This window comes from Lissotriton vulgaris, chromosome 1_1 (genome assembly GCF_964263255.1).
Source record: "Lissotriton vulgaris chromosome 1_1, aLisVul1.2, whole genome shotgun sequence".
Classification (NCBI taxonomy): Eukaryota; Metazoa; Chordata; class Amphibia; order Caudata; family Salamandridae; genus Lissotriton; species Lissotriton vulgaris.
The window spans coordinates 1160650524-1160666861 of NC_141685.1; the positions used below are offsets into that span (position 1 = coordinate 1160650524).

A 16338-nucleotide genomic window follows, 5' to 3' on the forward strand; every position below is an offset into this window, starting at 1 on the left:
GCAGTTTATAGTTACATCACCCTTTGCTGTAAACAAAAAGTAATATTTTATATATAAGCTAAGTCACCCCAAATGAGTACTTTGTAGGGCCAAAGGGCTGTTCGCTGAACTTATGAAAGTGGGGCATACTAGCGCAGTCTTCTGCTTTGTTTTCAAAACCAAATTCAATGGTAAAAGTACATTTTTCCTAACATCAGTGGACAATAATTATAGAAAAGGATATGGTATGCTTTTTGAGAGTAAACTATTTTGCAAGCAGTTTGCCTTCAAGTCCTTTTCCAGAGAAGTAATACCTACCCCTCGATGGCTGTTAATACCCATCCTCCTTTAAGACAAGGGCTTAGCCTCTGGCAGCATGAAGTAGAAATGGTGTTAACAGTAGCAGCATAGCAGGGATTAACCAGCTGAGAAGGGCAAATGAACTACTGGCAGCACAAGGTCAGCCTGCACATCTCTTCTTTTAAATTGGTGATGCCAAACGTGGCTAACAGGAATGGCAACCATTCATTAACAGCAGCACCATACACTTTTTTTCTGTGCCCCCAAGGGAAAATAAACCAGCTCTAACACTGCAAAAGATGAGAACACTTGATCTCAATAGGGTTTGCTGCAAAGAGGCACTATGCTCAAGCAGCTTTAAAAAAGGAATGTAAATTTTGTTTGAGGGATTAGTAAGTTGAATGACACTGTTCCATAACAGCTGCTGCTGTTAAAATTCACTTCAGCTACAGAATTACTTATCGAAGGAGAGTGAGCATTGCAAGTTCAAACAAGTGCGCACCATATGATATCATACACTGGAAGGGAATACATTGGATATGGCATGATTTGAAGAAGTAATTATATTTATAAAAGATATGCACCACAGTTGCACAGTAGACGAAAAAGGCTCTCACAAATGGTAATTTTCTCTTAATAGCAAATAAACATTTATTGTTCAAATTAACATTTTTACAAAAAATATATATTTATATATATTTTTTCTTCCAGATAAACCTTGATGCCACCATTTAGGCAAGCGTTTACCAAAGCAGTCGCCAAGATCCAAGACTCTTTCAATGAGACCGTTGCATATAGAAGTAATATTTTCTTGCATAGAAAATGTTGCCTTGGACATTCCTTCAACCAGTTCATGCTTAAAGTCTTCCATTGCTTCCATAATAAAAACGTTTTTACCTTTCTCCAGTAAATTCAAAGACTGGCTAGAGGATCTCTTCAGTTCAGAATTTTAATCGGTGTGCAATACCAACATTTTATTCTTTGCTTCTACTCCTGTCTAACTTTGCCATCAACCAAGGATGTATGTGTGGCTTAAGAGAAAGGCGCGATGTTGCGACTGAGCTGAGTTTCAAAACATATCAACCACACATATGTTTTAAAAAGTCACTGAATAAAGGAGAGGGTGTCCTCCATTGAAGGATCGAGGCATAGCCTGGTAGAGGCAACCAATGAGAAGGCTCTCCAAAAGGGTATCCAAGTGGAAGGCAGATTAGCGAATTGGTAGTATAAAACACAAAGGAGTCATATTTTATTTACAAAGTACAAGTCTTGGTTTTGTGTCAGCCATTATGCTGAAATTGGTTTCTTTTAAAGTAGAGTATAATTCCTATCCTTCTTCCATTTTTTTGTTTCGCTATATTATAGCAGGACTTTGTTGGTGATTTTCACGTTGACAAAGATAGGCATGAAAGTGCTGGCATCATGCAGGAGGCGGTATGTATATATTGTTCACACTGTCATATCTTCCATTGTAAACAGAACGCAGATCATTGGGTAGGTATTTTTTTGACAGGATTGTGTGTGTGTGTATATATATATGGATTATGTTACTTAACCTGTAAGCTTAAATTCATGGCATGTAGTGTTGTAGATTCACATCCTCTGCATACTCCTGCCATCTAGTGTTGGATCCGGATGCGTTCAAGTTGTTTTTCTTCAAAGAAATCTCTTGAGTCACGAGGTATTGTGACTCCTCCTCTCAGTGATACTGCGCATGGGTATTGACTCTATCTTTAGATTGTTTTCCCACAGTTCGGTGAGACTAGAGTGTGAGTTAAGTGTTAGTAAAGAGATGACCATGCATATGATTATAAGTAGATCTACAATGACCACAGGACTACAAGGAGGAGGGCGGGTGCATGTGAACCTACTGCACTACATGCCACGATCAGATGCATACAGGGTACCATAATCAATTCAATGGCATGTGTGGCTGTAGATATATATGCTCTGCATTGACTATAAAGCAGTGCCCTCCAGAGAGCTGTGGCTAACCTGTGGGTGTTGGATTTGTTTGGAAAAGAGCACTGTCTATCCTAGTTTTGCTTGTTGGCATGTTAGTTCATCGACACAGTAAGTGAAAGAGTGTGGAGTTGACCATGTAGCTGCTTTACAAATCTCAGCTATTGGTATATTGCCTAGGAAAGCCACATATGCTCCTATTTTGCGAGTAGAGTGTGCTCTAGGGGGTGTGGTCAAGGTTCTTTTAGCTTTGATGTATAACGTCTGAATACATTTAAATATCCTTCTAGAAATACCTGATTTTGATAAGGGCTTTCCTTTGTGAGGGGGTGAAAAAGCCACAAAGAGTAGACTGGTTTAACAAAACTCTTTAGTGTTGTCAATACTGAACATTAAAGATCTTTTAACATCTAGGGTATGAATGACTTTCTGCAACTGAATAGGTTTGCGGAAAGAAGACAGGAAATTGAACGGACTGATTCAGGTGAAAAGTAGAAACTACCTTTGGAAGGAATTTTGGGATAGTTTGAAGGAATAACCTTTCTCTGTGTAGTTGGAAGAAAGGTTATTCCAAGCTTAGTGCCTGGAGCTCAATGATATGACTAAGAGGAGTGATGGTTACTACAAAGGCTACCTTTCAAAATAGGAATTGTAGATGGCAATTATGCAATGGTTCAAATGGTGGACCCATAAGTCTGGTACTTACAATGTTGAGATTCCAAGCAGGTGCAGGAGGAACCTTAGGTGGAATTACTCTTTTAAGACCTTCCATGAATGCCTTAATGACTGGCATCTTGAACAGGGATAAATGTTGTCTGGTTTGCATGCATTCAGCTACGGCAGCTAGCAGCAAGCGTATTGAAGTGTATGCTAGTGTAGAAGTTTGCAATGCAGTAGATAGCAGAGTTTGTTTTGCACAGTTGCATCAAATGGGTCAATGTGTTTATATCAGCAGTTGAAAACAAATATTTTCCACTTCATAGCATAACACGCCCTAGTTGTGGGTTTACAACCTCTTTGAGAATGGTCATACATTGTGGTGGGAGATTCAGGTAACCGAATTCTATGAACTAAGGAGCCAAATCACATGGTTGAGTTCCTTTGGATTTGGGTGCCTGAATCCTCCATGATTCTGAGTGAGAGGACCCGTGCTGAGGGGAAGAGTATCGTGTGGCACTACTGAAAGATTGAGTAGTGTGGTGAACCATGATTGTCGACCCCAAGTTGGAGCTATCACAATGAGGGTGAGAGATGTTTGCCTGACCTTCCAAACCACAAACGGAAAAAGAGGGAGAGGTCGAAAAGTCAAGCAAATATTTGACCAGTTCATCAATGGATACCCTTTAATTGTGGGTGTACGAGTCTGGATGTGAAGTTTGGGCATTTTGCGTTGTCTGTGATTGTTAAGAGGTCCATCTGTGGAAACCTCCACCTGTGGAATTATGGGTGGAAGACTATGGGGTAGAGTTTCCACTCGTGGATCCCAAGTTGGAGCTATCACAATGAGGGTGAGAGATGTTTGCCTGACCTTCCAAACCACAAACGGAAAAAGAGGGAGAGGTTGAAAAGTCAGGCAAATATTTTACCAGTTCATCAATAAATACCCTTCAATAGTGGGTGTACGAGTCTGGAGGTGAAGTTTGGGCATTTTGCGTTGCCTGCGGTTGTGAAGGTCTATCTGTGGAAACCCCCACCTGTGGAATTATGGGTGGAGGACTCTGGGGTAGAGTTTCCACTCGTGGACTTGCTGCAGCATCCTGCTGAGGTCGCAAACGTTGTCCGTCCCTGAAGATGTTCCACAGGTGAATGTTGTGACGTATTGTCTTACAGCAAATCATCGAAAATAGGCATAGCATTAGATAGTGCCCCTCTTCGTTTTTGTAAATAGAACATGGCTGGTGTGTTGTTCGTCCAGATCAAAACAACTTTGCCTTTGAGGTCGTCCAGAAATACGTTCAATGCTAGGTGACCTGCTTGAAGCTCTATGTAATTGATGTGGAGACTCTGGTGTTTGGTGTCCCAGAGACCCTGAACTGTGAGATCCTGTAGATTTGCTCTCCATCCTGTAAGGAATACATCCGCTGTGAGAATTATCTGGGGAACAGGGTCGAGGAGCAGTCACCATTTTGTGGTTCTGTGTATTAGGATGTGAAAACAAGCGTCTTTTAAGTCTAGTGAAGATAAAAAGCAGCCTTGTGCAACAGAGGCATTACATCTTGAAGAGTCAGCATGTGGCAGTGCTCTGAGAGGATGGATTGATTTAACGGTCTGAGATCCAGTATGGGCCACAGTTAACCGTCTTTTTTCGGAACGAGGAAGTAAAGAGAGTATACTATTGAACCTTGCTGTGCAAGAGGAACAGACTCTATGGCTCCTTTTTGCAATAGAGCCTGTACTTCTTTTTTGAGCAAGGTTTGGTGGTGTTTGACAAGTATGTGCTGCGAGGTGGGATGTTTTGAGGTGTTTCGATGAGCTCCAGACAATAACCATGTTGGATAATATTCAAAGTTCACTGGTCTGTTGTTATGGTTTTTCAGTTGGGGAAGAAAAGTTGTAGTCAGACCCTGAGGTGTTAAATGGTCGGGGGGAATGAAAAGTGAGTCCCTGTTTGGAAGTGGAGGTTGTGTTACGAGTGGAGGCACCACTTCCAGACCCTTTGGAATTTTTCCATCTATATGTGCCTCTGTAATATCCTCTTGATGGGGAGATGTGAAGCTGCTGCATATAAGAAGAGGTAGAGGCATCTGGTGGTGTTGCTTTACTACCCTGTTTGTAGGTGGGGCATCGGAAGGAAACACAAGGACTGGGGGGGTCTGTAGCGCCCCCATTGATTTGGCAACCTCTGTGTCCTCCTTATTTTTTTGTAATGTTTGGTTCACTTGGAGAACAAACAGATGTTGTTGATAAAAAGGGAAATTAAGGAGTGCCTGCTGTACCTCTGGCTTAAAGCCTGATATACGTAGTCAAGCATGTCTACGCAGAAATATACTTGTATTTAGGAAGCTGTGTCTACTGAGTTGAGGGTATATCAGATGGAGTTGCTTGAAGTTAATTTACCCTCCTTGACAATCTGATGGCCTCTTTTTTGTACTCCTCAGGGAGATGTTGGAGGAGTTCCTCCATTTTGTTCCAATTGGCCCTGTTGTACCTTTCTAATAACCCCCGAGTATTTGAAATTTGCTTAGGGTTGGATGCCTGTGCTGCCACCCTTTTTCCCAAAGCATCGATGAGTTTATATCAGTACAAGGCTGAATATGTATCTTCTGCTTCGGATCGAGACTCTATTTCATTGTTTCGAGGATCAGTTCTGGAGCCGAAATGAATATTTTCGGTGCCGAACTTGGATTTTGTTTCGCCGCCGAATTGGTCGGAGCCAAATCGATGGAGGATTGGGCACTTGGAGCCGATGCGGCAGATGGTTTACTCGACACCCAGATTGGTAGGCTCGAAGATTAAGGTTTTGGCTTGGCTTTTGATGCTGGGCCCGAGGGTGGGCATGATTAGCAGATATTCAATGTCTACCATGGCCTGACAGCAGATGTGGCCCAGGTGCTGGGATTTCGGTCAAAACCAAATGCCTGTTATGGAGTTGGGCAGGGATGTGGGAATTCATGGCGCCTTGTTCCGAAGGCAAGTTCTGCATCTGTAAGCCAAACCCAATTTCAGGTCCAGATGCGGAGTGTGAAATGGAAAGGGCCTCTTCCTCTGCTGCTGAATCCTCATGCAAATCCTCCTCCGCTTGTTTGAGATTGTTTAAGCCACAGACGTAGGTTGTCTCTTCCAGATTTCGGTGCTGCATTTCTTTCTGAACCGCCCGACAGTACTGCAACATTTTCTTTGATCCAAAGAATCAGGAAACAGTCTTTACAACAAGGTTTTTACCTCATTGTAACTTTACCACACATTTTTTAGCAAGCATATTTTTACGACGTGCATACCTTTACAATGCATTTAATGTAAATTGGTGGGTGTGGGGGGGTCTCTCTCCACAAATACATTGTTTTTATATATAAAAACAATGTGTGTTAATGACATGCGTTGCAAAAGCATATATATGGGAAAAACAAGCATGGTAAAAAATGTGTGGTAAAGTCATCCAATGTATTTCCTTGCATTGTACTGTTGAACAACCAAATGATCGACGGGCCTCACCGTTTTCCTCCTTGTGGTCAGGAGACAGACACAGGTTACAAACCTGATACAGGTCTGTATGCAGGTATTTTGCGTGGCAGTTGGGACGGAATCGAAATAGAGTTTTATCCATCGTTGGTCGAATCCGATGAGACAGGAAACAAGGCCCGAATAGAAAAGGCCCAAATAGGGGAGGCCTGAAGGCCGTGACTGGAGAACGTTGAATCTACGATCGAAGGTTTGCTTTGGTTTTCGAAAGGCAACGGTGTAAGGCAAACAAAAACAATACCGACGGGTACAGAGGTTAACAAAGAACCAAAGGGAGCCCGAAAGCGGTCTCGAACCGGAGCACCAACGAACACATCTGAACCCGACGGCGGAAAGATAACATAATAACAATGGAGTTGATGCCCATGCAGGAATATCACTGAGAGGAAGAGACAATTTACCTCGCGACTCAAGAGATTTCTTTGAAGAAAAAAAAACTTGCACACATTCGGACCCAACTCTACATGGCATGTGTATCTACAGCCACACATGCCATCGAACATATAAGTATACATATATATATCTATAAAAACACACACACACGGACACAGATTGTGAAAGGGATCACACACTTAATTTGAATTCAAGGCCATTGACTGATTAGCTAGATTCTCATCTTGCTACTGTTAGAGAACCTTGCCTTAGGAAAAGCACACATGACAAGAGGCTAATGTTGAATACATTTGGATAATCTCCTGTCGGATAAGGCACAATTGCATCACATGATATGGGCAAGTCAATGTTTGTTTGGTATGTCAAAAGAAAGTGCAAGAGACAAGTTCCAAATGTCCTTTTGGAAGCTCAAGAGACATCCAGTTTGCCACAGAAAACACTTCACTCTGTTGTCAGTGCCAATTTGGACATAGTTGAAAACTAATATACCACAGACATTACTGAAGCGACATACTGCAATAGTAGTGGTCATTGTTTAGATACGAAGGAACACATTTCAGTTTTTGCCCATTCTTGTGTTTCATAATATGCTAGACATTTAAGATAAAAAATGCTAATATTCCCCAACTTTAAGCACACATTTTGTGTTCCTTAAAAATGCTTTACAAGTAACTGGCTCATACTACTATCTACACAACTCATGTAAAGCACTTAAACCTTGTAAATAAATAGGACTCTAGGTCCTTCAAGATTCAAATGGAGTAGGGACTTGACAACTCTCCAGAAATAAATTTAACACACCCACTTTTCTTTCAGAACACTCTGGTGATCAAGGTTAGTAAAATTCCTACTACAGAGATCCCCTTCATTACATATCCAATATTTCATACATGCAGGCAGCAGTGCCAGAAGCACAAGATGCCCTCTCCCATTCAGCTTGAAACCTAGGTGTTGACGTCCAAGCACTTTGCAGCTGGCAATTTAATGGATTTCAGAATGATCCTGATAGCTAGAAGGGCCAGGAAAGCAGAAATTTCAAAAGTTTGGTCCAACAATGTCACATATCATCACAGGTGCAGAAGAAGGTCCAGTCCTTGGTGATAGCCTATTACCATTGGTCAACAAATTGTGATATATAACCCAACAACCAAATTACCTCTTTAGTCCTATGTCAAAAGATATCACATCCAGCATTTGATGGCAGTCTACATAATCTGCATTATTTTACAGTATAAAGCACTGTACAACATGGAACCACATCTGCACTGTGAGTGTGGTGACAATGTGCAGTCTTTTAGGTACTATAAAGTAAGAAATGATTTGAAACTAGTTGTGAGTGGTCTGGGAACAGCTTCCAGCATTACTTGTGCTCTGTAAATCATGGGAGTTAACTTGAGTTTTGTATTGGCAGCTCCTTTTTGGATCCAGTCCAGGAATGCTGAATGTCATGGCTCACTTGAAATTCAACTTGAGCTTCACATGGTGAACAGGCAAGGAGGAAACGAAGTCTTGAAAGCAGAGGATCCAACTACTTTGACAATGTATGTTTGGGTCATTCTTTGGGTTTGGTGGTGCAAATCAATTACCAACGATCATAGGTTCATGGGTTCGTCTTCCTCCATTGGCTCATCCTGAGATTTGCTGTGGAAGAAAATAGATTTCTGTTTGTATTTACAGTCATCTGTTCACTTTGATAATTTATAGTGGAATTATGGTTTACAGAGATTTCAGAACAGAAGACAAACATTGTAGCATTAATTTTAAAAAACGGGGTCCTTGTGGGATAGTGGTGATAGAGAGTAGAAAGTACAGCAGCTGTTAATGTGACACATGAATTGCAAAGAGGTCACTTTAGAGGCTTTAGTATGATTCTTTGTGTTGGAGAGTGGTGAGTTTGACGTTTCCCTGTAGCAGGCTGTACTTGAGTTCAGCCTGACATCAGTGCTGGGGTCATTATTCCATATAAGCTGAGCAGGAGCTTGAGGGATAGAACTAAATTCTTCAATGCTGAAATTCTCAGGTATAAAATGCTTAGATAAGAAATTTAGGGCCAGATGTACAACCATTGTGATTTCCGACTTGTAAATTACGAGTCGCAATTTGGGAGTCGTAAATCACAATGTACAACAGTGTCTGAGACACTGTTTGCGATTCCCAATGGGGTCACAAATTGCATGATTCATGAATATTAATGAGGCACTTGCAATTTGTGACCCCATTGGGAATGGCTGGCCCTCCCAGGTATGGTGGCCTGCTGGACTCAGCAGACCTTCATGTCTGGGACTGCTTTTAAATAAAGCAGTTTTATTTTTTAATGCAGCAAAAACGGGATGCATTTAGAAAAAAAAGAAAAATGAAACTTTTTTGTTTTGTTTTTTTAAGGGCAGGTGGTGGTCAGGGAAAATATTTCCCCTGCATTCGCTAAGGGGACGGGATCCCCTTGTGACCCCTTCCCATTTGTGAGTGCTTTGCCACCCTCTTGAAGAGGGCGGTAAAATGCGAGTGCTTTGGGACTGCAATTGCGGTCGCAAAACATTCTTACATAGGCCTCTGACTCGCTACTAGGATGGGACGCCTTGGAACGGCCCTTCCTAATAGCGACTCAAAAAAAAATTCCTATTTAGCGAGTCGAAATGGCCCTATTAGATTTTGCATGCGAAAACGGGTCGCAAGCACGTTTGCACATGCAAAATAGGGTCATATATCTGGCCCTTAGATCCTTCCCTGTAGTGAACATGTTCTATAAAGAAATAATGCTGAATGTACCGTAATCACCCTTCCCTTTGTTTAAAAATACATACAGATAAATTAAGTAATTAAAATAGATCCTGTTATAACAGTATTATTTAAGATACTGATCGTGCCCATTCCAATCAGATCTTGATTGTAAACAGTAATCATAAAAATACTGTCAATTTGTCAAACCTGTACCTTTGTTTTTGAAGTATAGCATACCGAGATGGTGCACAAGACGCCTGTTGTTGGTAAGGAAGTGGATGTCTTGGATGGATTGGAGACAGACATTGTGTAATATGTATTAAGAGAAGAGGTTTTGTGGGAGGCTTGGAGACAAAAAAGTGGATGTGCTTATGGGCCAAGGTTAGGAATATGAAAATAACTCTGTTTGCAGTGATGTGGAGTTGTACTTAAAGGAGGCTGACATGCGTATAAGTGACACATTTGTATAGTATTTGAAAGAGTTAAGGATGAGACTTAGGAGAGGACCTGAATATTAGTCATTTGTTGATGATGAGTCTATTTGCTAGTCTTCACACAGTTAGACAAGAGCTAGTGTTCTAGCTACCATATTTATTGAATTTCATGGTTGCCTGCAGTTATAGCCATATTAAATAAACAAACAACAGGAAAAGATAGTAGTGTACCTTATACAGATATAAGAGATGGAATCGCACATCCACTAGACAATGTGCAGTGTATATATAGAGGGTTTTGGTTAGTCAAAGAATTGAACGATGTTGTTGGGGTGCTATTTTGGTCCTCCCGGCACCCACTACCCAAAGAGTACCAAAGGTTACAACAAAAGCTGTATACACAAAATTAAGACAATTTGGAAGACATATGCAGCACACCCTTATGTTTATATTAACGGTCAATGTCAAGACCTTAGATCTATGAAGCCAGTTTTACATCTGTACATCCCATGTCACGTAGGTTATCTTTTCAGTATTCAAGCGAGTTCAGACAGAAAAGCAGAGTCCACGTCAATAAATATCTTCAAGTGTTGTTTTTTTTCTCCTCTTTATTGTTTTCGTTTCTTTTTCTTTTTGTATTCAATCCAGACAAAATGTTTTCCAATTCAGACAAAACTGCCAACACGTGTTTCGTCTACCCATAGACTTTGTCAAGACACGTGGTATGATAAAGATATATCTGAACTGAAACCAGGAGCTCAGATGTGGTCAATAGGCACGATTTGTCAAAGATGCTGTCATCAATTTATAAGATTTCAGTATTGATATAAGCTGTGAAAATAGTAAGGATCCACGGGACCATGCAGACCGTACCCCAATCAGGAAATATCAGCAGTTTTTCAATGTAATTACCACCTCGCAGGAAAGGTAATGGTAAGCGCCTAGTAGGTGGTACATATGATTGATCCAATGTTATTGATTTTCAAACTCAAATGTCACCTCGCATCAAACAGGGGGTAGGAAACGCCTGGTGAGTCATGTCTATGTGTGATCCACAGAAAATAATCTTGAGAACCTTTATGTAATGATCTCCACTCGTAGTTATAAACTGGTGACAATCTGACCTTGATAAGTTCAAATCTGGAAAGTTAGCCGAGCGGGCGAAACATTTTAACCATCAGCGCGTTCCATCTTTCTTGTGTTGGCATGAGATGTACAGATGTAAAACTGGCTTCATAGATCTATGGTCTTGACATTGACTGTTAATATAAACATAAGGGTGTGCTGCATATGTCTTCCAAATTGTCTTAATATTAAATAAACAGAACAGACATCTTGCTCCCTGAGTGCACCTATCGGTGATTGAAGATGGTGGGTGGCATGATGATGTCAAACTGTATATAACAAAGTAGTCATGGCTTTTGAGGCTGAAGCTATGGAGGGTACCAGTATAATTGAATAGGCAGATGGCATAATCAGGAAGTACAGAGCCATCAATTGCTGAAGGACGAACAGGCAGTCGGTGATGTCAATAATAAGGAAAGAGGACATAGAGGAAAATAAGAATATGTGTGTTGGTTGATCGAAAAGCTACCTTATTATAGTATTGGGTCATGGTGTGTGATGAATTTCGGGAAGAGAGGGCAATCGCGTAGTGGTCAATTAACTCTTTAAACATTTTTACTATGAGAAGAATCGGGCAGACAGGCAAGAAGGGTGTCAGAAAAGCATAAACCAAACAGTGTGGACTGGGTGTTATTGTGGTCAAGCAGAGTAAGGATAGAACAGGTCAAGCAGAATGAGGATAGAAGACAACCACTTATAAAAAACAAAACAATCATTGGCATAGCCAATAGATCTTGCCTTTGGGACCTTATAAGTGTTTAGCCATGCATCAGTTGTTGTTGTTGCACCAAGGATAGTGTACTGGATAACTAAACACTTATAAGGCCAGTAAGGCGAGACCTATTGGCTATGCCAATGCTTATTTATTTGGCGACTTGGTTAACCGTGTCTCACATAAATGGCAACAGGGGAAATATCTGTATTCTGCAGGAGCGGGCTGCAAAGGGTATTTTAATGCATGTCTTTACCCTGTCAGGGAAGGGGGTCTCCTTCTGTGCCACATACTCAAAAGAACTTGCATACAACTAGGCAGAAAATGTCATGCGATTCCGAAAACTGCTGAACAAACCATTTGTAAAGGAATTTGTCACTGTCTATGAATTTCTACAATATCATGACATTTTGTGGGCAACTTTCGTCAAAATTGCACACTATGTGTAACAGGCATGCAAAATATCGATGTAATCCATCTAAAAAAGAACTATTTCTTAAGTAGAGAAAAATAAAAACGGGCTATTGCTCAAATATAACACCAGAAACTGCATTACTTTGTGGCGTGTGAATAATATGCAATCCTGTCACAAGACACAGTGGGCAGTCGGCAAAGGTACCGGTATAGATCTGGTGATGAAGCTGTGGGTGAACCCGCTAAGGGTATCCCAGATGGATGATCACTCTGCTCCGTGAAGTTTGAATGTGTACCATAGAAGCGGGAAGGAGTCCAAGGAGCCTCAGGATGGCCTCGTGAACTCTTGGATATACCTCTGTGATAGCCCAGAAACTCAGCCTGTGCCGCACCAAGTTGCTCCAAAGTCAAGCGACTTTCTGAGCAACATCGAAAGGCATGGCAACACCATAGTGCCTACGTAGGAGTAAGAGTGGCAGGAAGGGGTTGAATCCTATTTAGATTATTTTAATGTTTTTTTCTTCGACCTACCTGAGGATTTGGAGTGTGACGACGATCGACCTGGGGCCGGATTCTGCACCAGGAACAGGACCAAGACAGACCGTTGGACATGGACTGGTCCCAACAAGGGGTCTTCCATTGTTTGGTGGTGTAAAAGTTTGTGATCCTGAATGGCCTTCGGATTCACTGTTGCTAAGTCCTTGCGGCTTTAGAGTCGCGGGCTGACCCCAGGCAAACTTGATGTGGATCTGTCGCAGACATTTACCCGCAACAGTCTTTGCAAAGTTTAAATACTGTTGTCTTGGGGGTGAAATTTTCCTTGCACATTGGATTTAGAATGTTCAGGTAAACAGATCTTGAAAGAGAAGAGAGTAGCTCTGGATCAGAGTCTGGTGGAGAGGAAAGAAACTGGCCTCATCCACCATATTAGAAGTAGATGCCATTAGGTTGAGCTCTTGCCACAATTTCAATTGCTTTTACAATTGTTACTGCACTCATTTGGTGTAAATGAACAGTCAGTATCACTAATTTAGAAGGTTTCACAAGTTCTGCTCACACCAATATCTGAATTACTGGCCTACTGAGATTACACCCTCTGGCTAGCTGTGTGTTTAATAGATGCACTTAAGCAAGAAGGAAACCAAAATGTTTTCCTTCAAACAGCAGCAACAAAGACACAAACTAACAACAGAATGCAGGAACAGAACCCCTTTCATGCAATCAACCCAGATAAACTGTGCCATCAAACCTCGCCAAGAAAAACACGCGCAGGTGCAACAGCAATTGCTGGAAAGCCTGGGGGAATTTAAAAGGTGTGGAATCTATATAGTGGGTTGTAAAAGTATATTAATTAATCAAAGCGTCAGTTTGCTTCGCAGATGACTTGTCAGAGCAGCCACTGTGTTTCACCAACTGTCGGTCACCAAAAACCCGCCAAAAGACTTTAAATACACGACGATCAAGGTGAATTGATACAGAGTTGGAATGGAATATGTGCACGCGCGTGGCAAAGAACACTAGTCCTTGTCGAGCAGCTGCCCGAATAGGGGCAGAGTTACTGGAGATTGAACGCATATGCAAATACGCTTGAGCTTTCATTTTTTTCAAATACCTGTTATTTAATTCTTTAATCCGAGGTTAAACTAAAAACAGACAGAATGCAGGAAACTGCATTTATGTCACGTTCACCACTCCTGGCGAGTCCTTGAAGTGCTTTACGATGACTATGTGTCTGGGGTAGTAAGCGCTATATAAATTCAATTACAATTACTAATATGCTACAGGGGAACCCAACATTGGTTGTTAAATCCAGCGGTTATTTTAGTTACTGGAATCAGTATCGTCCAGACCATGAAAAAAAAGCCATGTATTTACTAGATTCTTTGTCGTAGATTTAATTAATAATGTGAGTAAAAGCTGTGTTTTTATCACAACCGGGAGGACTCTGTATAGATGCTGCACTGTCTTTGTGGGCTGGGGTCTCAACTACCGGTGGGTCAAGGACAGCATACGATAAAATATGTAACTGTTTTGATATTGGCAATTATGAAAATATTTTTAAAGTGTGGTTCTAAGAATAAGCTCCCTGTAACATAATTGCAGGTGTGCATCCCTTTGCTCTCCACTTGCCACTTGCCATTTTTCCCGGATTTTGGTTTCCGCGTTTACAAAAAGTGACATTTTCTGCCCGTTACAGGCACACTGAGCCAAAACCGTGTATGACTAATTTCATCCTTCATGTGTCGATTATTTCTGAGACCGAGATCATTGGAGAGGCTGCAGCTGAGCTGTCCCTACTTTACCCCGTCTCCCTCTCTCTCCCTCAGCCATCTCCGTTGCAAAGAATGATAAAATTCAGCCTAGCAAACATGCTGCAATACTGGCATCTAGCGGAGTACACATGCTATCGAGTTCATGTAAAAGAGCATTTATTCTTGCTGTGGGTAAGAAATGTTAAAGCGACGTAAAGAAGCAGCATGCTGGCTTTCGAGGGGGCGGGGTGGGCTTAGGGCCTCCAGGTTGGGAGGGATGTTTATCATTCTAACAGGGCTAAAAGCTATGACTGAAGCCTCGCGCTCAAAGTACAAAAATAAGCACGGGTGCCTCGCGCAAAAAGTAAAAAAAGAATGTGGGAAAAAGTGAAAGCGTTTCCCTTGCAGGAGCGAGCAGTGCCAGGAGCGATAATTGCTAAGAGATGGTGCCAAAGCTCTCTCCCGCAAGGGAATCACCACACGTGCACGCGTTGCCATTTAAAGCAATGCAATGCTTGCACGTTTTTAGAGCGAAAAGTGAAACCATTCCAAAAGGTCTTTTTCCTAAAAAGTGCACGCGTGCTGCGTAGGCGAGACCTAATGAATAATAATGAAACTGGACAACCACAATGGCTGTTTTGATGTAGTGCATTTTTCTCCAAGCTCAGACTGAGTTGATGGTAGATAAACATCTCAATGATTGTGCAGAAGAATGGAAGGAGCCAGGTCGTGTAAGAGTTGAGAAGTCAGCTAATAGCTTTTTGGGTCAGAAAGGATGGTCGTGGTTTCAAAGTAAAGAGGTTCGCTGCCAGTAAAAAAGAATGCGTAGAAGGCATGAACAAATAGTGGAGCTTCAGAGTGGTAATGATTAGGCTGGTTTGGTAGCAAAGGTATTTGATGGGGCACAGAAAAGTTTATCTTAGTCAAAAAGGTAGGAAGACTCTTCAGAGGAGGTTAGACAGAAGTCCAAGGGAGAGAGAGAGAGATGAAGAATTGGGTATGGCTATTAGGGGAATCGGGTGAGAAATAGTATGGTAGAAAGAAGGTAAGAAGGGTGCATATGGAGGTCTTTATTTAGGTTTTCCTATTTTCAGGCATTTGATAAAAGACTGGCCATGCTCCAAAGGGAAACCTAGGGGTCTATTATGATGGTGGGAGGACTTTGTCTGCCAGCTATCGCCCCGTGAAATGGGACCGCATGCTAAGGGGGCGGCGGTCCCACATGGGCAATTAGGATGCGCCCGCCATACTGGCAGGCGTATCCCACATTTTTTGGATTGCAGCGGGCGGTGCTGTCAGCAGCACCCACCGCAATTCAAAAAAGGCATTTGCGCATTTGCATGCACAACGTGGCAGGCACAGCTTGGTGCCTGCCACATCGTCCATGCAAATGCAGGGGGGTACCGTAGGTATCCCCCATGTGGGCCCCCACCCCCAACATACTGGGGGCATGCAATGGGCCCCCAATTCAGGAAGCTGAATGCCTTTCCGTGGCGGCAACACCGCCACGGAAAGGCTGCTTCCCGCTGGCATCGTAATATGGCTGGCGGTGTCTAGCAGACACCGCCACCATATGCAACCCTTTGCGGTGGACGGTCTTCCCATCCGCCGCGGTCCCCCCACCATCATAATATGGCAGGGGGAAATGGGAGGCTGGCGGGGGATTATGTAGGGCAGATCGCCACTGCCAGGCGGGCGGTGGCGATCCGCCCTACATCATAATAGACCCCCTAGTGTTTCAAACAGAACAAGTGTAATTAAAAAGAGGACCTCCAACATAAAGTATTGTATATAAACATTTATGTACATATGGTGTATGGTTGGAAACTGGATTTTTTTTTACATTACACATATTCATTATCTGAGGGCA

At 42.1% G+C, this 16338-nt stretch overlaps 1 protein-coding gene across 3 annotated transcripts in view; it reads right to left on the reverse strand.

Moving 5' to 3' along the window:
• Nucleotides 1-6472: 6472 nt before the first annotated feature.
• Nucleotides 6473-16338, reverse strand: part of HDAC7 (histone deacetylase 7) — a 686142-nt gene continuing 676276 nt past the window's right edge. For all 3 annotated transcript variants that reach the window (XM_086964199.1, XM_086964189.1, XM_086964206.1), the window contains one exon: nt 6473-8454. In XM_086964199.1, the coding sequence (XP_086820325.1) occupies nt 8406-8454 (49 nt within the window). In that variant the 3' untranslated portion in view covers nt 6473-8405. The remainder of the gene's footprint in view (nt 8455-16338) is intronic.